Genomic DNA, 24,594 nt, shown 5'->3' with positions numbered 1-24,594 from the left:
TCGTATATAAACAGCTAATTTCTGACGATAATAAAATGCTATATTATCTTTAGTTTAAGATAGTCCTACATTAAAAAATTAAATCAAATGAAACTTTACACACAAACACACAGACACAAACACACACTGTACCAGTGTCCAATAACTGAATCCGTAGCAGCTCATCTCCGTTGCCATCCATGCCACTGCCATCTGGAAAAAAAAGTGAAATTTACTTGTTTGTTTGTATGTTTTTATGTAGTCTTTGTTAATGTCTAAAATATATATCCAAATGCAAAACCGAATAAAAGTTATTACGTTTGAAAGGTTTTCATATATATTTACTCAGGATACTACAGTCATCTAGTGGTTAACTTTGACATTACAATTGCTTTTCTTAACTTATTTGCACTTAATATGCCTAATCTAACAAACGTTTGAGATTTTAAATAGATTTGCTCAATTTTTTACTTGTATACTGCATTAGTTGAATAATAGAAATGTCTTATGCCTTAGGCCTTTAACAATTTATATTTTATTTAGATCCATCTTTAGGTCTATTTATTTTAAGGCCTTTATGTCTTGGGTAGGGAATGATATTACAGGCAATATTTAAAAAACTCACATATATCAGGCGTTTTCATAATCAAAGATAAATTTGACTCAACATTTGTTAACCTATTTTTATCAACTGTTACATTTAGCAGAAGCTTTTATCTGAAGAGACTTACAGCGCATTCAGGCTATACTTTTTTTTACAGCTTAAGTCATTTGTGGATTAATGTGTATTGGTGACGCGAACCGTTTAAAACGATTCAGTTCGATTTGGTGAACTGGTTCGAAAAGATCCAGTTACATCATATTCAGATATCACAAACTGCAGAGTTTTGAACTCTCTCATAACAGACATGGAAGAGAAGACAATGCTGAATAAAGTCTATGCTATTTTTAGACCAAAATGTATTTTCGATGCTTCAAAAAATTCTAACTGATGATGATGTTTTTCTTACCTTTCTGGACATGGACAGTATACCGTACATAGGTTTTTCTGTCTGGAGGGACAGAAAGCTCTCGGACTAAATCTAAAATATCTTAAACTGTGTTCCGAAGATAAACGGAGGTTTTTGGGTGAAGTAACCCTTTAAAGTGGTTTTCCTATTATTACAAGCCAATGATCCACTTTCAGTGCCATTTAGCACCATTTTTGTTAAAAGAGTGTACCATCACAAGCACATGCACATTTTAAGCATTTTCATACACAAAAAAAGAATCAAAATATAGTACGTTTGTAGCAAAACAGAGAAAACACATTAAAACCATCCGATCAGACTATTTGAACAAGTGGCTTGTTAAGTAGTACTTCATTAACGTTATAAGCTATAATTAGCCCCCATGCTAAATTGAATAGAATTGTTAAACAGGTAAAGTACAAATCATTTAGAAAATTCAACAAAGACTTCAGTAGTGATGGCATACTGTACATACCTTGTGAATCTCCATCCAACGTAAAGGGTTGTTTTACTGTAAATAAATAAATAAACAATGCCCATCTTCAACATTGTGTTTTCCTTGTACAATGAAAAAATATAAAGACCTTACGATTTAGATATAAACTTAGATATACTCATTTACATGTTTTCTTCTAATGAAGTTAAAAGATCTCACCTGTGGCAAATGCTCTGGCATCTGTTGTGCCCAAGAAAACAGAGAGACACAACAAAACAACGATCAACGCGCAGCACACTCGAGCTGTCATCTTCTCGACCTGCAGTCTCACAATGGACTGAATTGGTGCGTCAGGAGGCTTTTAAACCTCTTTTGAAACCACATTTTTAAAGATCCAAGGTCTGGCGCAACTCCAGCCCTGAAACTCCCTGCCTGAGGCTAGCCATAATCTTGAAGACCCTGAGTAACTTGTTCAAGTGTGTTTATTTATGGGTTAAGTGGACTCCCAAAATAGATTCGGTCTGCTCCATTTACTTTTGGTAATTTTATAAACTTTATAGTGTTTTATCTCAGCAGCACACATTGTTTAATTCATATCTGATTTTCATTTTTATTTATTTGACTTTTCACTTCACTTTCCACTGTGCCTATTAAAACATTTGACTGTAGAGTGTTTTCTGAAAGTTCAGTGTGTTATTTGTTATTTATCTGTAAATCACTGGGCTGGTCTTGGGCATTAAAAGCATGGACTGAAAATGGGCCCCACTTCAGCCCTGTTTCTAAGCATAAGGTATTTTCCTAATAAATTAACATAATTTATTTTTGTGCTAGAACGGGCAAATACAGAAAAAAAGGTCAAAATTCCTGCTTGCCAAGTATTCATGCAAATACAATTAGTTCCAGTGATGCAATGCCCGATTGCGCAAATGCTAATTGCATTGAAAAGTGATGTTGGTTCAATATCATTTTTGCATCCAAAGTTAATTCAGAAACAAGGTTGTGATTTCAACAGAATATTGAATCAGTGATGCTCAGTCTACAGCACTGTTGAATCAGCATTGAAATGAACAAAACTAATATTGTGATGTTCATTAAACATCACTGTTGCTGAATCAACATTTAATTAAAAAAATAATCATATTGTTGGATCAATGTGTTGATTCTAAAACACTGAAAATACAATTAACTGAAATGTCAAAATAAAAGAGTGTTGCCATCTGATGTACATATTTGCCCCATGGGACTGAATCTTCATTTTTATAATTTGTATAATTAGGCTACCTTATTAATTGTGTTTGTGTTATCTTTTAAGTCAAATACTTTAATTTAGCCAATTACTAAAATCGATCAAATATAAACTTTTACCAATAACAACTGTTTAGAAGGGCATATACTTAAAAAAAAAAAAAAAAAAAACAGGGACTCATTGGGCTCCAATATTATGAAAACATTATTCTTAATTATTGCTCTTGATATTGTAATAATGACTACTAATGTCGATTAAGAGAATATAAAAAACAGTCTATGCTTGGACAAACAACAATATTCTGCCTTCAGACAAACATGTCAGCTTATGATGTTAGTTTATTACACAAATTATGTAACTTCCATTACAACCAGTGAAGCTGGCTATGAAATTTTATCTCTTCCATTGTATCTGCAGTTTGTTGTTTATGATGAAAATATTCACAGTAATGCAGAAATCATGCATGCACGTGACAAAACTGGAATTTTCTTTTGTGAGAAAAAGATTTTTTAATTAAATTGTCTGTTATAAGTGTTGTGGTATGAGAGTGATTTCTTTGAGGGTTTTTTTAGTGGTAAGTGCTGATCTTGAAAAACAGTGATATCTAAACCTCTCTCTCTGATTCTAAAAGGCCGGTGTCGTGAGTCTCGCAGCAACCAGTTTGACCACACCTGTCTGAAGTAATCTAGTAATCCTGAAGATCTCGATTTGCTGGTTCAGGTGTGTTTAGATTGGGGTTAGAACAAAACGCTGCAGGTGACCCTCCAGGAGCTGAATCTACCTATAATATTGTGCAACATATTTATTATTTAACTTAAATATTGTTGCACTTTTGTTGGTTTGATTGCTTCTCTCGTCCTCATTTGTAAGTCACTTTGGATAAAAGGGAGTCAGACTGCACTGTTTGACCTATAGTTTTTCGATTCACTAAGAAGAACCGATTCTCTTAAATCATTCATTCATGAATTGGACTAATGTCACTGTCAAACGTCACTGTAAATGGTCAAAAAGTGTGAGATAAGATGTAAGTAAAACAATTAAGGGTTTACATTAGAATGTTGAATAATCTATATGCAGTGATGGAAACGTTTTGAATTAAAAAGACATATAATTTAATCTTGGTATTTTTATTTCTGGTTTATTTTTATCCTCCATCTCAGACACCTGAATCATGCCCTCAAGAAAAGGTCATTCAGGTTGACTACACTGAAACAGATCCTTGCACAATTTCGCTCTGGAGACTGAAGCTTCGGTTGTCATGACAGGCAAAATGACAGCTGATGGATGGATGTGACAACTTCCTGTTGCAACGAGCACAGCAGGTATATTTACCTCATAGAAAAAAAGCACATAGATTGAATTTCATGTTGTGTTTTTATTCATCTTGGTTGTTCACAACTTGTGGGCTTTTCCTGGTTGAGTTATACTGAAATGCTTTGCTAATAAGAGTCTCATGAACGCCCATTCATGCACAGAGACCAACAGTCAAGTAAGTAATTTTTTTTTAGTGGCGAAATAACCCTTAAAACAAATTTTTCACCTGAATTGTCATTTTCTTATACTCATGCTGTTCCACAGACACCATGTATCACCATGTATGACAACCACACAAGAAATAAAAAAAAAGACTATTATGAGTAAACTATTATTGTATTGTAAATTGATACTTGTTTCTGATATTTCACCTGTTAATAGTTTTGATAAATGGATGTGAAATGATTCAGTTTTTATCCCCAATTTTACAGGAGCACTTTTACTGAAACCATCCACAGATTATACACAATGGCGAGAGACACACCCCAAAGCGGATGAGGTTCTGGCATCCTGAACAGCTCTGAGGAGGGACTTGTCACTGCAGCAAATGCGTTCCGTTAAACCTCGAAACTTTAATGTATGTTTGGCTCCGAGAGGTTACCATAGGACAATAAAACGAAAAGATTGGCTGTCGTTGCTGTTAATCGTTCACAAAGTCTACAAACTCTCAAACAGCTGATGACGCCGAATCTTTTACCAGTGACTGGAATTTGTTTTGGAATTGTACCACGTGACCAGCAACAAGCGCAGTAGACAGAAAAACATTGAAAGCCTTTCAAACACTTCTAATTGTTCTTCTTATCGCACAAGACCGCCGCACGTAAGTTTAATTTAATACCTCCTCGATTACAGTTATTTGGCAAAACAGGCGGAATGTGATATGCGTCATTTAGGCCTGTTTTTATTCCGGAGGATTAAGAACATGATTATAGTTTTTAGAACCGGTGATGTTCAGATTTCTTTTGGCTATAAATACGCAGTGCGCTGTCATAGACATGTAAACAATACCGACGCTGTATTTTGGGCCGAAATGTTTTTTTGTTTTTTTTTCGTAGTGACTTTTATTTTTATAATGCCTAAACTCCGAAAGTTGGACACTTGAGGAGTGAAACCGGTGTCATCTTCACCAGCTTGATCTGTGATTTTTTTTCACAGCAAAGCTCTTGTCTGTAAACCCCTTGGTAAGTCCGCCAGTAAGAAATGTGAAAGAAAGGCGTATCTTCATGTTTAACGTCTATTACCAATAAACACGCAGACTGCTGGAATAAAAGAACATTGTTTTAAATTGAGCTCGATTTGTGAAAATTTTCACAATAGCATTTTATCACGTGGCCGTGTTTCTCTTTGCTCTACCCCCCGTTATTTGTCTAATATTGTTATATGGTTGCTGTTCCAATGAATAACGGTTTCCAATTTATTAGGTAAATGAACTATGCATTTGTACTTGGCTTTTAACTATTGAACTATACTAATAACTATTGAACTATTCTAATCAGTCTTAAAAATTTGGTCAGTTAACCATCCCCTGATTCATTTACTGTACATCACTATTTCGATTCGTGAAAAACAGTGCAGTTATGGTCAGATAACATTTTCCCAGGGTCACTAACATCACTTTTCTTATCTGTGAAAACTTTCAGTTAAGTACAGATCAGAATTGGTAGGGTTATTTTAAGTGTGAGCCAAAATCATCACAATTAAAAGAACCAAAGACTTAAACTACTCCAGTATTGAATTTATTTAATACATGAGTTTCACAATTTGAGTTGAATTACAGAAATAAATGAACTTTTCCTCGACATTCTAATTTATTGAGAAGCACCTGTATTCATTTTAAGCTTCTATAATACAAAAATGTATCATTTAATTTCATGGTTCTTACCCTGTCTTTATAATGATACGTATAAGGATTTTTTTTAAACATCTGTATACAAGTATATGCATATACTGTTGTTTATTTAAATCATATTATTACTTTTATATATTCTTATTCTGTTTTTTATTTTCTTAATTATTACTGTTTTATCCTGCAATGTATCTAAATCAAATCAAAATCAAATCAAAGTTTATTTATAGAGCACCTTTTTAAAACAGCAGGTGTTCACCAAAGTGCTGTACATACAATAAAAAGTAAACAGTAGAACTAAAAAGCACAAAAAGAAATAAAATATTATAAATAAAAACACAATAAAATATGCAATAAATACAATAATGATTTATAACACACACTTAAAAGAACTCCTAACAGGTAACTCTCATACTGTGTTATATGCTGTACTATACAAATATGTTTTTAAATGTAATTTAAAAACAGCAAGTGAAGATGCCTGCCTAATGTACAAAGGTAAATTATTTTAGAGTTTCGGGGCCGCTACTGCAAAGGCACGGTCACCTCTGCTCTTTAATCTTGCATTGGGGGAGACTAAAAGCAGTTGCCCAGCAGACCTAAGTGCTCTGGATGGAGCATATGGCTGTAATAGATCTGAGAGGTATTTAGGAGCAGTGTTATTTAATGATTTAAAGACTAAAAGTAAAATCTTGGAATCAATTCTAAAATGAACTGGCAACCAGTGAAGGGAAGCTAATATAGGTGTAATGTGGTCTCGTTTGCGTGTCCCTGTCAATAAACGTGCAGCCGCGTTTTGTACCCTCTGCAAACGTGTTAGAGATGCCTCACCAATGCCTACATAGAGACTATTACAATAGTCCAGGCGGGATGATATAAAAGCATAGATGACCCTCTCAAAATCAGTAAAAGATACAAATGACTTGACTTTAGATAATTGCCTTAACTGATAAAAACACGATTTAACGAAATTAATCTGTTTATCTAGTTTAAAGTCACCGTCCATTAAAACACCTAGGTTTTTTACAACGGGCTTCACATATGGCTTTAAGTCACCAAGATCTACATCAGGGGTATTGATGGTACCACCAGGTCGAAACAAAATTATTTCAGTTTTATCTTCATTGAACTTTAAGAAATTGGAGGCCATCCAGGCTTTAATATCCTCAAGACATCTCAGCAAAGGTGCTATAGAGTTTGCATTGTTTCATTTTTAAGGCAGACAGAGTTGCGAGTCATCTGCATGACAGTGAAATGAGATGCCATGTTTCCTAAATATGGACCCTAAAGGTAATATATATAAGGAAAATAAAATGGGTCCAAGAATGGAACCCTGAGGGACTCCACATACAAGAGATGCAGTAGAAGACACAAATTCCCCAAGACGTATCGAGAAAGTTCTTTCACCCAAATAAGATCTAAACCATTGTAACGCGGCACCATTTATACCAACACAAAAATATAGTTTATAAATCAGTTCCTGTATTTTTTTATTATTTTTGCTTATTTAATATTCTTTTATTTGCTTTACTACACTTTATTTTTCTTTCTTCACCCTCTTCTTTGTTTATGTATGTATGTACAGTGGGTATTGAAAATAATCTCTACATTTACATTTTGTTGCTATGCAGCCTGAAATGAAGATGGACAGTTTTTGATTTGTTTATTCATTGCAACTTATAACATCCAAGTGTAAGATATAAATCCAACATTTCAGAAAAAAACAATCACACAGTTTGAAAAGGGATCATCGCGTTGGGTATTGTTTTCGTCTCTTTAATTACATCTACTTTAATATTTGTCCACTCACTCTTCTTTGCAGAATTGCTCGAGTTCAGTTAAATTTCATGATGACCATGGGATTTCACTTCTCCAAACACTCTGTGAGCAGTTTTGCTGCGAGCTTTGTGTCATTGTCATATTAGAAGGTAAACCTTGTTCCCGTTGACAACTTTCTGGCAGAAGGCAGTAGATTTTCCTCAAGAATTTGACATTATTTTCCCCCATGCATTTGTCTTCCATCCGGACAATTGCTCCAGTCCTTGCTGCAGAGAAACACACCATAAAAGGATATTACCACCTCAGCTGTCACATACTTAACTGTGAAAGTTTTCACAGATCAGAAAAGTGATGTTAGTGACCCTGGGAAGGGTAAGCTGACCAAAGTTCAACTGTGAAAGTTTTCACAGATCAGAAAAGTAATGTTTGTGACCCTGGGAAGGATCAGCTGACCCGAAAGTGAACTGTGAAAGTTTTTACAGATTAGAATAGGGATGTTACTGACTCAGGGAAACCCTTATCTTACCACAACTGCACTGTTAATGTTTTTCACGAATTGAAATAGGGATGTAAACAAATAAGATGATGGTTAACTGACCAAATGTTTAAGATCAGAATAGTTAAGGATCAAGAAGGGTAAACTGACAAAAGCTAAACTGTGAAACTTTGGCAAATCAGAATATTGAAGCCAAATACAAAAGCAAAGGCACAACAACCAAAACTTTATTGTCAAACAAAGTGCACACGTATATATATAAAAATGCATATATACAGTACAGACCAAAAGTTTGGAAACATTACTATTTTTAATGTTTTTGAAAGAAGTTTCTTCTGCTCATCAAGCCTGCATTTATTTGATCAAAAATACAGAAAAAATAATAATATTGTGATATAGCTATTATTACAATTTAAAATGATTGTTTTTAAATTTATTATACTTTAAATTATCATTTATTTCTGTTAAGCAAAGCTGAATTTTTAGGATCATCATCACATGATCCTTTAGAGATCATTGTAATATGATGATTCATTATCAAAGCTGGAAACAGTTCTGCTGCTTAATATTTTTTCAGAACGTGTGATACTTTTTTTGCATACTTCGCTTTGGACAAAAGCGTCTGCTAAATGAATAAATGTAAATGTACTTTCATGAATAAAAAGTAAAAAAAAAAAAGTTGTTTTTAAATATAAATATTTTGTAATAACAATATACACTACTGGTCAGTAATTTGGGGTCAGTCATTTTTTTTTCCTTCTTCTTTTTAAATAAAATCAATACTTTTATTCAGCAAGGATGTGTTAAATTGATAAAAAGTGATAGAAACATTTTATTCATCAAATATATTAGACAGCAGAACTGTTTCCAACACTCATAATAAATCAGAATATTAGAATGATTTCTAAATGATCATGTGATCGACTGGATGTTACATGTGACACTGAAGGCTGGAGTAATGATGCTGAAAATTCAGCTTTGCATCAAAGGAATAAATTATTTTTTTAAAGTATATTCAAATAGAAAACTATTATTTTAAGTTGTAATAATATTTCACAATATTACAGTTTTTTCTGTATTTTGGATCAAATAAATGCAGGCTTGATGAGCCGAAGAAACTTATTTCAAAAACATTAAAAATAATAATGTTTCCAAACTTTTGGTCTGTACTGTACTGTGTGTGTGTGTATATATATATATATATATATATATATATATATATATATATATATATATATATATATAAAATGTACTATATAGTATACATATATACTGTATATGTAAGTTCATTTACCTAATAAATTGGAAACCATTATTCATTGGAACAGCAACCATAGAACAATATTAGACAAATAACGGGGGGTAGAGCAAAGAGAAACATGGCAACGTGATAAAATGCTATTGTGAAAATTTTCACAAATCGAGCTCAATTTAAAACATTGTTCTTTTATTCCAGCAGTCTGCGTGTTTACGTTAAACATGAAGAACGCCTTTTTTTCACATTCCTTACTGGCTGACTTACCAAGGGGTTTACATACAAGAGCTTTGCTGTGAAAAAAATCACAGATCAAGCTGGTGAAGATGACACCGGTTTCACTCCTCTAAGTGTCCAACTTTCTGAGCTATAGGCATTATAAAAATTAGAGCCACTACGAAAAAAAAAAACAGATTTTGGCCCAAAATACAGCGTCACCAGAATTCAGAAATCATAGATATTTGGTATTGTTTACATGTCTACGACAGCGCACTGCGTATTTATAGCCAAAAGAAATCTGAATATCAAACGGCAAACTATCTTCATTGCGGTTTCGAACCGAACTTTCGAATGCCACAGATATTAAAACTTTACGTTTATTGAAAAGCGTTACTGTTAACGAATAATACATAAATGTTGTTCCTTCATTATCTCTTTCATTTCAGGCTATTTATGTGAAATCCAAAGTATTTTTAAATCAGACCGTTAGATTTAGACAGACATATGTGTATTTAGTTTTTGTAAAAGAATCATGTAACAAAAATCAGCTTTGTCTAAATGTAAAATTTTGCAGTAGGCCTATGTCAGAGGAGCAAGGAAAAGAGTGTCCTTGTGAGATGAGTCTCTCAGAGAAACAGAGGTAAGACTGCGTTTTATACACAATGTCACATTTAATAAAAGACTAATGTTCTGCTTTTTCCTGTAGATGTTTTGAGAAGTTTTTGTTCATTTTCTCACCCACTCATGCACAAGTAGGACTACATTCAGTAGGCTATTACGGATACAATAGTTATAATGTTTTTAGTATTTTAGTTGATTCTTTCTAATATACATCTGGTCACACGATTCGTGGTAAAGTGGAAATTGAGCAGTTATTAGGATGTGTGAGTTCATGTACAAATTCAGTTTAGAGTCTATAGAAGAATAAAAGCAGGAATGATTTAGGAAGGAAACTTGTCTAGAGTCAAACAGAGGAATGCAGGAAATAGTTGGTGTGCCTTTTTGCCTTGTTCTGTTTGCACAGCAAATGTCTTCAAATGAGACTCAAGTATCTCCTGTAGTAAAGTGTTTTGCTCTTTGTGTCATTAGTGTGCGATCAGGCTCATATGTGTTCAGCTCTGTGTCTATAAAGAGTGACCAATCAAAAGGTGAACCACCGGCATTCAGTGAGAAAAAAACATCATCTACCAAAAGGTATTTTATGTCTTTTACATTACATCATTGTGTTACTTAATTTCTCCTCCAAGTTTCATGTGATCGAGATTAAATAAAATAATAAATCACAGAAAAAGACTGGTAAGCTTATACTCTGTAATAAACTCTATAGAGCTTCTTTCCTTTCATCCAGTTACACAGGGAACCACTAGGGTGCGTAAACTTAAATGGAAAGACACCATGCAAGCAAACTTAAATACATAGCATTTAGCTATGAGAAGCACAAGTGTATGACTATACTGACTTTTTGTCATTAGTGAAATATGCAAACACTGAAATTATTTAAAATAAATTATATATTTGTTTGTATACCCATTTAATTATTGTGTTCTGAGCTGCTGAACAACAGGTTAAAATACCTGTTATCAAATGCGTAATTTACTATTACTTACCAGCCCCTTTGTTTTTTGTTTTTTGTTTATAGGAAAGAAAATAATATAATTAGAGAACTAGTTTATAAAGGTATAGTTCACCTAAATTTGAAAATTGTCATTTACTCACCCTTATATCATTCCAAAACCTTAAGACGTTCATTCATCTTCAGAATGCAAACAGTGGCGGCTCCAGACAATTTTGATTGGGGGGGCAATGGGGGGTCCTGGTCTTTTCAAGGGGGGTCTCATGAAAACCAACAAAAAACCAACAAAAAATACAGTGGACATGGCTAATAACTGCATATTTCTGCTAGTAAACAACAAAAACACCTTTGCAATGTAAACAAATGACAGGCTACATTTGTTATTCATATCCTTCACACTGCACTTTCATGTCAGGTATATTATGCATTTTTATTGACATTGATATTTTTACATTTATTTCCAGATAGATATTATTGAGTTTACAGGTTAAAGTGGTCTTGCTGTTGTAAACACTGTTGCTATTGTAGAAAAAATATTTGCATCACATTTAAAATATAATTATATTTTAATTCATTTCTGAATTGTTTTTATTTTTAATGATAATTCAGAGAATGAGAAAATCTGAATAAGCCTTTACCAGTGTTGTGATAATTATTTTTACGTGTTAAAAATAAATAAGTACTGTAATATAATAAAAGTTTATTCAAATAACATAAAAAAGACCAGACCCCTCGATGCCTGTGAAACTTTTCTCCCTCAAACAGCAGCACGCTAGCGTTACTTCTACACTACAGGCTACACACAGCAATATAAACAACATATCTGCATGTTCTCACATCACATTGTTCTTGTAAAATAATAATAAGTAAATAAACACCAAAATCACTTCGCTGAGAATGAAACACCACTTACCAGCTGCCACGATGTTTAAAATATCCTCTAGCAATTAAAAAATGCGCGTGCAGCATGAGGAATCTTCCCGGTTGGATGAGGTCGTAGTCAGGTGAACGGTCATCATGTTGGTCATTTTATTTACGGCTAAATTATTATTAATAAATTGTACTAATATTATGATTGGGCGTGGGCAGGCATTCACAAAAGTGTATGTTATTACAAAAAAACAATTGAGGAAATTTTGCTTTGACAAAAGGGCACTTAAGGGGCAAAGGAGCAGGTGCTCAAGTGAACCGGTTCTTTCGGACAATTCGATCAAATAAACCAGTTGAAAAAAAAATGGTTCACCGGTTCTTTTGCGCTCGATGTAATGCGGTCATTGGCGATGATTGCCCTTCATTCAAGCCTTTGGTTTACCCGCGCTTATAACATTAGCACAGAATCAGTTCAGAATCAATCACCAAAAGAATCAGTTCGGTTCAGATGCGCTCTGTGTCAGTCTGCTTCGCGCTGAATCACGCATGCGCAGTTATCAGCTCATCGGTTCTCGAATCGGACGCGTCCGACAGAAACGGTTCTCGGTTCAGTGTATGAATAAATGTCGAAATAATTATTATTTATTATTGTTCTGCGTAGTTTTAAGAGAAACATTTTTGGATCTTTATCCCGAGTATATATATTTTTTAATCAGGAAGAGGCTGGGGGGTCAAATGGGGGGTCAAGGCATTTTTTGGCAGGGTCTTGAGACCCCCCAAGACCCCCCCTGGCGCCGCCGGTGAATGCAAATGAAGATATTAATAGTCTGTAATTTTTGTCCATCCACTGACAATCACTGAAAAAATATTTAAGTTTTAAAAAGTAAAAAATATATAAATACATCTTAAAACTAATACATATGAACTGAACAGTTTAATCCAAGAATTCTGAAAAGACACAATTCCTTTATGATTAACAGATATTATTTTATTCACAAATCAAATTTTGCATTTTTATGTATAGGAACCAGCAAGGTTTGTTCTTGTGTGTACGACTGAGCTGCTGTTGACCATATTTGATGTGCTCAAAGTATGTGCATTGATCAATGTTTATATGTGAATAAAAGCCAAAATTACATGTATGCACCATATAAAGCACAGCAACAATGTGAACATAAACAGCTAATACTTTCCTTTTCTCTTTGTTAAAATAAGTTAAATAAGAGAAAAAGACTTCTCTAATATAAAAATTCTATTTTCTTTTCATTTTACAAACTAGCATTCAGTACGAGACATTAGGTTTAGGCATCCAGACTCACAAGAACCATTTCAAAGAAAACCTCCTGTGGATCTTCCAGGTAGGAAAGAAATACGTTTTCAAAAACTAATAAATTTATAGCATAATAAGTAAATATTTTATTGAACAAAGCATCCCATTTTAGTTTGATTTTATATGTGTGTGTGTGTGTGTGTGTTTAATGTATGAATATGTAATTTTGTTTGTTTTGTATCTTTTTCTTGCATTGTTATTAGGATCTTGAGAGTAAAGTGATCAAGTTTCTGAAGGATGAGCTAGAAACGTTTAAGAAAATATTACAAAAAGAGAACACACAATACTTTGTGAAGGACTTTAATGAGAATAGATGCATTATCAGTGAAGCAGCTCTTGATCTCACACTCTACTTTCTTAGAAGTATGAAGCAAGATGAAGCTGCTGATACTCTAGAAGGTAAGAGACTCATGGACATCTGTCATATTGTCACTTATAAATGTAGGAAAATTAGTATAAAAATATCTGAATTTTATTCCTGTGTTTAGATGAGCTGTTCTTCATTCATCAGCTAAAATGCAATCTGAAGAAAAAGTATCAATGTGTGTTTGAAGGAATTGCAAAGCAAGGTGACTCTATACTTCTGAATAACATCTACACAGATCTCTATATCACTCAGGGTTGTAGTGAACAGGTCAATACTGAACATGAGGTAAGACAGATTGAGTCCTTTTCAAGGCATAATGAATCACATGAGATACAAGTTGAATGCAAAAATTTATTTGAAGCAACCGAACAAGACAAGGAGATCAGAACTGTAATGACAAAAGGAGTTGCTGGTATTGGAAAAACCATCTGTGTGCAAAAGTTTGTTCTGGATTGGGCTGAAGAAAAAGAAAATAAAAACATCAGCTTCATATTTCCTCTTCCATTCAGAGAGATGAACTTAAAGGAGAAAGAAACACAAAGCTTGATGGGTCTTCTAAATGAGTTTTTCCCAGAGACAAAAGGACTGAACCTTACAAGAAAGAATAAATTTAAAGTTTTGTTCATCCTTGATGGACTGGATGAATGTCGTCTTCCTCTAAACTTTGACAGTAATGAGACATGGCATGATGTATCATCACCAGCTTCTCTAGAAGTTCTCCTAACGAACCTCATCAAGGGAAATCTGCTTCCTTCTGCTCTCATCTGGATCACCACCAGACCAGCAGCTGCCAGTAAGATTCCTCCTGACTGTATTGACCGGCTGACAGAGATACGAGGATTCAATGATGCACAAAAGGAAGAATACTTCAAAAAAAGATTAACAGATGAAAATCTGGCCAAAGAAATCATTGGTCACATTAAACAATCAAAGAGTCTCTTTATCATGTGTCACATCCCAGTCTTCTGCTGGATTTCAGCCACTGTTCTCCAGAATATTTTAGAGGAGAAAAGAAAGAATGATTTGAAAAACAATCAAGCTGATGGTGCCTCCAAAACACTACAGGAATCAAATACTGAAGACACTCCCAAGACCCTGACACAAATGTACACACACTTTCTTCGCTTTCAAATCCTGCAGAGCAGACGAAAGTATGATGGAAAATACACTGCAGATGTTTCCTGGGATAAAGACGCCATTCTTTCACTGGGGAAACTGGCATTTGATCAGCTGGAAAGAAACAATGTGATCTTCTATGACACAGACCTGGAAGCCTGTGGTATTGGCATCTGTAAAGCATCCGTGTATTCAGGCATGTGTACCCAGATCTTTAAAAAGGAAACAGGTATCATTCTTGGTACCATGTACTGCTTTGTTCACTTAAGCATTCAAGAGTTTATTGCAGCCCTTTATGCACATCTGTTTCTAGACATCAACAAGAAAATTGTGTTTGTTCATGAGTCTACAGAACAGGAAAATAAAGATGAAACCATGATTGATTTGCTTAAGACTGCAGTGGACAAAGCACTCGAGAGTGACAATGGACACCTGGACCTTTTCCTTCGCTTCCTTCTTGGTTTGTTACTCCAATCCAATCGACAACTCTTACGAGGTCTGTTGACACAGCAAGGCAACAATGACAAGAGCAAAAAGGAAATAGTTCATTACATCAAGCAGAAATTAGAAGATAATCCATCTCTAGAGAGATCCATCAATCTGTTCTACTGTCTGAATGAACTGAACGAACAAACTCTGGTGAAAGAGATTCAGATCCACCTTAACAAAGGAAGTCTCTCATCTGCTGACCTTTCTCCTGCCCAGTGGTCTGCTTTGGCCTTTGTGTTGTTGACATCAGATGAGGAGATGGAGGAGTTCGAGCTTCAGAAATTCAAGAAATCAGATGAGTGTCTCATTAGATTATCAGCAATCATCAAAACATCCAAAAGAGCTCTGTAAGTCATTTAATAAAGTCTTGTTTTTGCACTCATCTGGAAAACATTTCTCTACATTAATCAATGGTTATTCTTAATCATGTTCCATGTGCAATACAACTATTTGAAAATCTGGAATCTAAGTTTGCATAAAAATCTAAACCCCCTAAGTTGTCCAAATGAATTCTTAGCTATGCATATTAAAAATTAAGTTTTGATGTATTTACATTAAGAAATGTACAAAATATCTTAATGGAACATGATCTGTACTTAATATCCTAATGAATTTTGGCATAAAAGAAAAATCTATTTTTTTCTTTGGCTATTGCTTAAAATATACCCCAGCGACTTAAGACTGGTTTTGTGGTCTAGAGTCACACACACACACAAACACACACACACACACACACACACACACACACACACATATATATATATATATATATATATATATATATATATATATATATATATTTCTTTATGTATTATGTAGAAAATTATGTTCTTCAGCAAAACATGCACTTTAGTCAGCAGTGGAAGAAGCATCACATTACAACACTTTGGTCCATAGTTATTTCCACTCCAGCAACGCAGTTCTCTTCAACTCTGCAATAGAGGACATATACTTTTACAAAATCTTAATCCTTAGATTCTGTACTTCAAGATGCAATAAAACTAGCACATTCAAATGTATACCTTATTGTTATTAAAGCTTAACACATATTTTATTCAGACAAAGTTGCTTGTTTTTATCTAACAAGATGGTCACAGAATAATAAAAGAAGAAATACAGAAAATATTAGTTTTTAAGAGTAATGCCAGTAATGTTCATGTATAACTATTAGGTGAAAAAAATGTATTTAGTATTTGTATTATTAAGTATTTTTATTTACTAAATGTATGTATTCAGTCTTTGAATTCTGTGATGTGATTTATTTCCTTTGTAGATTAAATGAATGTAACTTAACAGAAAAAAGCTGTTCAGCACTGGCTGCAGTTCTTGGATCAGATACCAACCTGAAAGAACTCAACATGAACAATAATAATCTGCATGATTCAGGAGTGAAGCTACTCTGCACTGGACTGAAAAATATACAGTGTGAATTGGAGATATTGAGGTAAGTTGTGGGAAAACAGATCATTTTTATTTATATAAGATATTATTTCTAAAATGTATATATATGTATGTGTTGTACATTAAATAGACAAATTATGAATTTTACATTTTATCTCTAAAAATATGTTTAAAAATATGTGTAGTATTAGGGACAGTTCACAGAAAAATGAAAATGAAAAACATATGTGCGTATGTAATCAGTTAGCTCCAGACTGGATAGCTGCTTTATCACAGAAAATCTAATTGTAGTTCTAACTTAAAGCAACACTTGCCGCATTACCGCCGAAATTACCCGGAACATTTGTATCAGGAACTTTTTTCCCCATGAACTTTTTTCCCCCCAGACCTGTTGCTTTCTGCGTTTCCACCACGGTGTAAAGTACCGGGAAGGTTAGGCAAATAGACTGGTGACGTAGGTCTGTGCGCGTTTCTTAATACTATAGTACGCAATTTTGGACATGCATCCTCGGTAGTTCAGACTTTGTGCATTCGACTCTGGAGTGTGATGTCCGCGATGACGCAAATCCGGTAAATCTGCAAACAGCAGCGTACTTGATAACATCAGTCAGCTCGCCTTGTCTACTGCTATTTTCCTCATTGCACATTTACAATAACGAAAATAGGATATCAAATACCACTGCCTACTTTCGTTTTCATTTAAACATAATAACAGCGGCAGAAATGTACTTAGTTCAGGGAAATGTGTGTATATATATATATACAGCCATTACAATGAAACAAAATATTATATAAATTTGCCTTTTTTATTTTAATTTTAACATATAGATAAATTGAATATAGACCAAAGATAACCAGTTAAATTTACCCAAAATGAATTATATTTTATGTTTAACCACTAGAGAGACAGAGGTGAGAGTGCTCTAGGCAGATACATGAGGACTGAGCTCCTGCTGATCGGGTGGAGCTCACCGTCTCCGAGATCGGCGAAAAACATTTCTAAATAGGCGTTGTCTTTTTCAATAAACCACAGATTTGAGTTTTAAACAACTACATTCTCACCCGAAATACTTTTAAAATTACATTTCATGACACAATAACAGTAATAATTTGAAAATAATCCGAATAAATGGTGGTTGAACTCAACCAATGCTGCGTGAATTCAACCAATCAGGATGTTTAGCGCCCAAGTCCCGCCCCCGAAAGTTCCGGAACTTTGAAAAAGTACTACCTCGCCAGCAGGGACTTTCTGAGGGGCATTTATTTTACCCGGAGCTTAATTTAGTTCCTGCGGTGTAAACACACAGAGTACCAGGCCAAAGTCCCTAGTTCCTGGATAAAGTTCCTGTGGTGGAAACGTAGCTGCTTGATTTAAGGCTATCTATTGCATGAAGTACTAAGTTATATAAATAAACGTGACTGGACTTTACTGGAGTACCTCATGCAAACATCCACATCGCTGTAATCAGATGTGTTTTAAACTGCTGTTGTTGTTTGTTGTTTAATTCATTATTGAGAGGAAAATGCACAGTATATATTTGGATATTCATCCAAACACTACTCAGCACCCTCAGGTTCAGATCTGCTCCGTTTTCTGCTCTAAACTGAAGCGCTGTATTTTTCTTCTCTTGAATTGCATCAGGAGACCTGAATTACAGTCTTGCGCTACAGCGCCACATTGGTCAAACCGAGTCATTGCAGTCTCTTACATTATTTATGAGTTCAAACAACTGCTGGGCAACAAAAATATTTGTACACATTTTTTTTTTTTTTTGTCGATCAAACCCATTAGACGTTCCTTCATCTCTGAAACACAAATTAAGATGTTTTAATGAAATCTGAGACTTCTTTCCCTTCACTGGACGTCCATGAAACCACAATTTTGATGCTTCAAAAAGATTGTTAAAGTAATCCATATGAACTGAGCATTTCATGTGGGTCTTCTGAAGAGAAATTATCATGTTATATGATCAACAAATTCAATTTAGTCACATATATGGAGCACATCAGATATGGTAAATAGAAGCTCAGCTTATTTTAATAATGTTCTAGAATAACTGGTAAGTTGAATGTTACATTTTTGTTTCTGTTAAGGCTTTCAAACTGCGGTATCACTGAAGAAGGTTATAAAGCTCTGGCTTCAGCTCTGAGATCCAACCCTTCACACCTGATAGAGCTGGATCTCACAGGAAATGATCCTGGACAATCAGGAGTGAAGCAGCTTGATGATTTACTACAGGATCCAAACTGTCAACTGAAGACACTGAGGTGAGACGAGATGAAGTAATACATAATACGTAATATGCAGGCAAATTATTTCTAGAAATATTATTTCATTAATACCATCTATTACATCAAAGGGACTTTACGATAAACCATTTTACCTTTGATTTGCTCATTAAAATAGGCTGCTATTGTTTGTTGCACCGAGTTTTAGAACTGAACTGAATCTTGCTTTATCTTCTCTTTCTGCAGGTTTTTGGGTCCTGTTGCAGAGGAAGCCTGTCAGTATGTGACTGGAATTGTGGGTAAAAACTTGTTACTTTTGAGACAGCTGAATCTAAGTGAAAGTGAAATAGGAGACACACGAGTCAATCAGATTGCTGCTCTACTGCAGGATAAACACTGTAAACTCAACACACTGACGTGAGTATCTAACATCTTTCATCAGAACTTTTTACATTTTAGGGTTGTATTGAATAATTTGCACTGTAAACATTAAGATGTTTTTTTTTGTAGCTGAGTGCTAAAAACACAATGCCTTAATAACCAGGGAATGAAAACATTGTACAACGTTGTACAACATGCGTACACTTTGCTTATTACACACACACAAATGTGAAGTACACTTTTTACATTTTTATAAAAAAAATTAAAAGATTTAAAGTGTAAAACATTATCATTGTGTATGTAAATATAAAAATCCCTACATGTCATAATGGATAATCATTGCATGCATCAGAATTACATGCACAAGCAGATCCGTTCCCTCACAAGAGAAGGGTTCAGCTTTTCCACTTGCCAATTCCGCCTTGTAAATAGTTTATCCGCCATGGCAATGGGAGATGACACTCTGATTGGTTTATGGCACTCTACTCCAAATCACACCCATTACTCATTAAAGAAGATTAGTCTGTAATGTTTCTGTTTGAGCATAAAATAGATCTGCAACGTTACAAAGCTCAAAGTCTCCTTCATTCAGAAGGAGATATTTTATTTAACAGAAATAAAATAAAGTAGTTTTCAAAAACTACAACAAACAACTCGTTTGGACTATAACGCATATTTTCCGGGATTTGTGATATAACAAATATCAACGAATGAGACAAGACCTGGTTGAGATACACTAGAGAAGGCAAAGAGTGTTATTATCACTATGTTGGAGACATGCTAGGCTTTCCCAAGGCAGTCAAACTTAGTGGTTACAATCATCTGGGTTTAAATCATGCTCATTTATTAATATGATTTTGATGCAATATTTACAATGAGCTGGCAGGCGCTATGGTAAGGGGAATGACATTTCCCAACTAGGCGCCAAGTGGAGCCAATAATAAGACACACTGGCCCAGCTAAACATTCAGCTGCTCAGCTGTTTTGAACTTCTTTGTACACCTGAGCGATGAATGAATTTTAGGCTCAATATATCTCAGGGCTTTCGTACTCAATGACTTATAAAGAGCTGGAGTTCACATTAAATTTGTGGAAATTTTTTCACTTAAGTGATTTTGTGATCTGGCAAAATAAAGATCAGTCTTGTTCTCTGTTTGTTATGAAGATGTTATATCATCACCATAATGAAGAGTTTGTTTGTCTCATTGCTCCAAATGTAGGTTAAGATTCTGTTATTTGACAGATGAAGGTTGTTCAGCTCTCACTTCAGCACTGAAATCAAACCCATCACAACTGAGAGAGCTGGACCTGAGTGGAAATCAACTAGGAGACTGTGGACTGAAAAACATTTGTGATCTACTGATGAACCCACAATGCAATCTGGAAAAGCTAGAGTTAGTAACATTATACTGTACAGCAGTTACAGTGTGATTAAAGTTCACTGTTATTTATCTTAAGTACACAGGGTCAAAATTGGCATTTCCTCATTGTTCACACTGTATATTAAGCATCTTTGACTAGAAAGTAATTATTTAATTTAAAGACTTTAATACAGTGTACTGGTTGTACATTCTGGTCTGCAGAAATGTTATGAAATACACATCTGCTGCTACAAAAAACAAGTCATAAAAGTTTATTTTATGATAACAACTGACGGGGATGTACATTTTGACTTATTTATCATCATAGATCTGAGTCATTGCTCCTTTCTCTTCAGGCTGTGTGGATGCAGTATTAAAGAGAAACACTGTTACCTTCTGAGTTCAGCTCTGCGTCTAAACCCATCACATCTGAGAGAGCTGGACCTCAGTGGGAATGAACTAAAAAACACAAGAGTGAAGCACTTATGTGACGCACTGAAGGATGCACACTGTAAACTGGAGAGACTGAGGTGAGGAACATTCACAACACATAAAGTGTTTATATATCTGAGTGAAACAATGAAGTGTTTGTTTCATTTCTCCCAATGCAGGTTAAGGTACTGTGATATGACACATGAGTGTTGTTCTGCTCTGACTTCAGCTCTGAAATCAAACCCGTCACACCTGAGAGAGCTGAACCTGAGTGGGAACAAACTAGGAGACTCTGGAGTTGAAAACCTCGGTGATCTACTGATGAACCCACAATGCAATGTGGAAATACTAGAGTTAGTAGCATTATACTGTACAGCAGTTACAGTGTGATTAAAGATTACTCTTTAGTTATTTAATTTAAGACAACATGGCCAATTGCATCATGTATAGCACTGCAACTTGCATTTCACAAACTCTTTTTTAACCCGTGAAGATGCTCAAGACTTGTATTAGACTCGAACACGCAACCAACTCTCAAACCATTAGACCAAAACATTATCAGTGAGTGTGTGGTGTTCAGTCCTGAAAATTTACACATGAGCTTAATATGGATCTGATTCATTGTCTTTTCCCTTACTGTCTTCAGTCTGTGTGAATGCAGTATTACAGAGGAACAGTGTCTCACCCTGAGTTCAGTTCTGAAATCAACACACCTGAGAGAGCTGGACCTCAGTGGGAATAAAATGAAAAACACAGGAGTAAATCACTTATGTGACGTACTGAAGGATTCACACTTTAAACTGGAGAGATTGAGGTGAGTAACAAGCACACATAAGAATGAAAATGCTTGAAATCATCAGTCTAAACCAGACATTTCAAGGCCCTTGATGTGGTTTCAAAGAACAAACGGGTGTGATGTACTTTCAAACAAAATCTTGACTTTGTCTTGGTTGTTTGATACAGCTCGCAAGCACAAAATTTGAGTGAAGCATGAGTGGATATTTTTTAGTGAATGGGATGCAAAACTACAGTTCATACTCCCAGTGCAAATGCTGTATTCTGTTAATATAGGTGTATATACAATGATTTTGCGATGTGGTGAAATAAAAAAAAATCTCATTCACTTAATGTTTCCATGAAAGTTAATATAACTGTACAGAACATTACTCTGATTTCTCTTCATGTAGGTTCAGAGGCTGTGATTTGACAGATGATGGCTGTTCTGCTTTGACTTCAGCTCTGAAATCAAACCCATCAGACTTGAGAGAGCTGGACCTGTGCGGAAATCAACTAGGAGAATCAGGAGTGAAAAACCTCAGGGATCTACTGATGAACCCAGAATGCAATCTGGAAATACTAGCGTTAGTAACATTATACTTTACACCAGTTATAGTGTGATTAAAATGTATTATGGATTGATAGTTCAGTTTGTGTATCAGTAAAAAGAGCTTAAAAATTGAAGCATTTGAATCTTTGTGGCTATAAAATTTCATCCGCTGAAATCTGACAAATCTTTGCCGTGAAACGACAAAATTTAGAAAAGACTAACATGAATGACAACAGATTTCTTTGACATAGTTGCATGGTTTTTACAGTACTTTTCACTAAATAATAAGCAAAATGTGTATTTAGTAATGGGTAAACTAATCTCTAAAATGACAAACTTAATTGTGGTTACTGTACAAAATGAATGTGATCACATTAAGAACTGAATCATTGTTCTTTCTGTTTCTGTCAGTCTGTGTGGATGCAGTATTACAGAGAAACAGTGTCTCACCCTGATTCTAGGTCTGTGTTCAAACGCATCACACATGAGAGAGCTCGATTTGAGTGGGAATGAACTAAAAAACACAGGAGTGAAGCACTTATGTTACTTACTGAAGGATTCACACTGTAAACTGGAGAGACTGAGGTGAGGAACATATTTACATACAAGAAAAAACGTTTAGCAATTGCCTCAAAAAGAGAATTTTGAACTTTGGGTGAAAGTAAAATGATCACTCTTCCTTTGTCTTTATGTTTTATCTCTTTCTAGTCTAAATGACTGTGCCATTACAGATGTTGCTTGTTTGGCTCAGTCTTTGGCTGAAACAAAAGCACTACCGTTTTTAAAAGAGCTTGATCTGAGTAACAATAACATTGGAAACTCAAAGAAGCAGCTCAGTGACGTGCTACGAGACTCCAACTGTAAACTGAGGTGTGTAAACATCTTTTAAGCCACAATCAAACACTAATTTGAAATTTATTCCACAATCTCTTCTGATGCTCCCTTACAGCCTAGAGAGAGAGCACTGGTTTAGCTGGAGAGCTGGTGTGAATCTCATAAGTAGTTTTGGTGGATGGATTACATCATTATCTAAAGCACGGGGACCTGTGAAATCAGCAGTACATGATCAGTCAGCATCAGGTGAGGATCCTCGGAAGAGCTTTACTATAGTACTGTGTACATGAGGAAAGATAATTATATGTGATGATGTGACGTCTGTAACCAGAATCTAAAATGTTCACAACTTAGTATATGAGCACAAAAATGAAAATCTGTGTTTGTATGAGTTTTAAATCTTTGAGAATAGTAATGGCAGAATGAGGATTTTTGGTGAGATGTTGCCAAACAATTCATGAATTCAAACACTCTAAAAAAAACCTACAGCTGCTTCAAATGTAAAGACATTATACTAGCTCTTATATGTTAATATTTAAAAGTATACTATACAAATGAAAATATTTTGCTTTAATGGAAACATACAAGTATCACATATGTGATGCTGCATGAGTAATGTTGTTTACAGTAAGTATTCACACAAATGATCATTTATTTATAGGTGGAGCAGAGGAGGAAGAACAGCTTTAATCAATCATTTAGTGCGTGGACAAACTGATTTCTTTTGCCCTCAGAAAAGACAAAGTAAGGCTGAATTTCCTAATAATCTGACCTCAAGAATCTTCATCCTGGAATAAATCAATAACAGTCTCTGAAATCATTCATCTGTAGAAGAGATAACAAGGAAAGAACACAGGACACCATCTGGCTCAATCCTTTCTTAATTTCTTTCTTGTCTTCTTCAGTGTTATCCTTTTTATTCGTATAGGTATAATTAAACATTTTATTTTAAGGTGAGATCTTTCTTTATTTTAACCTACACATTTTAGAACAACACAAAGCTGTGTCTAATACAAAGTCAAGAAATTTGTCACAAACTTCTCTCACAATGCCTAATTCTTGAATTATTTTGAGAATAATTCTTTAGGATTATGAATTTTGTGTTTCATGCTGATCCTTTATGTAACCATATTTCTATGTCAGACCTTGCATTTTACTGACTACTGACAAATTAAAAAGAAATGATACAAGAAAAACATGAAAATGTAATAGTGTATTTTATTTAAAACTACATATGCGTTGGTGGATTTTTTTTTTTCTTTCTTTTTTTTTCTCAATGTTTTAGCACGGTTTAATCCCTGCAT

At 34.6% G+C, this 24,594-nt stretch overlaps 1 protein-coding gene across 4 annotated transcripts; it reads left to right on the top strand.

Annotated features, from left to right (window-relative positions):
• Nucleotides 1-4,042: 4,042 nt before the first annotated feature.
• On the top strand, nt 4,043-24,242 carry LOC113092156 (NACHT, LRR and PYD domains-containing protein 3-like). Of its 4 annotated transcripts, XM_026257764.1 has the most exons (19): nt 4,043-4,160; nt 4,417-4,805; nt 10,155-10,220; nt 10,670-10,774; nt 13,303-13,381; nt 13,557-13,752; nt 13,842-15,672; nt 16,599-16,769; nt 18,821-18,994; nt 19,202-19,372; nt 20,557-20,730; nt 21,054-21,227; nt 21,309-21,482; nt 21,776-21,943; nt 22,317-22,490; nt 22,868-23,041; nt 23,165-23,326; nt 23,406-23,536; nt 23,952-24,242. In XM_026257764.1, exons 3-19 carry the CDS (start codon nt 10,162-10,164, stop codon nt 23,978-23,980), a joined length of 4,146 nt encoding a protein of 1,381 aa, XP_026113549.1. In that variant the 5' UTR covers nt 4,043-4,160; nt 4,417-4,805; nt 10,155-10,161; the 3' UTR covers nt 23,981-24,242. The 4 variants fall into 4 exon arrangements, 2 of the variants coding, with proteins under 2 accessions (XP_026113549.1, XP_026113550.1); XR_003287523.1 differs by lacking the exons at nt 23,406-23,536; nt 23,952-24,242 and having other exon boundaries at nt 22,918-23,041; nt 23,165-23,307; XM_026257765.1 differs by lacking the exons at nt 21,309-21,482; nt 21,776-21,943; nt 22,317-22,490; nt 22,868-23,041.
• The last annotated feature ends 352 nt before the right edge of the window (nt 24,243-24,594 follow it).

The sequence above is a fragment of the Carassius auratus genome, unplaced genomic scaffold (genome assembly GCF_003368295.1).
Source record: "Carassius auratus strain Wakin unplaced genomic scaffold, ASM336829v1 scaf_tig00214501, whole genome shotgun sequence".
NCBI classification, from domain to species: domain Eukaryota; kingdom Metazoa; phylum Chordata; class Actinopteri; order Cypriniformes; family Cyprinidae; genus Carassius; species Carassius auratus.
Note: the sequence above shows the minus strand (reverse complement) of the source record. Positions and strands in the feature narration are given on the sequence as shown.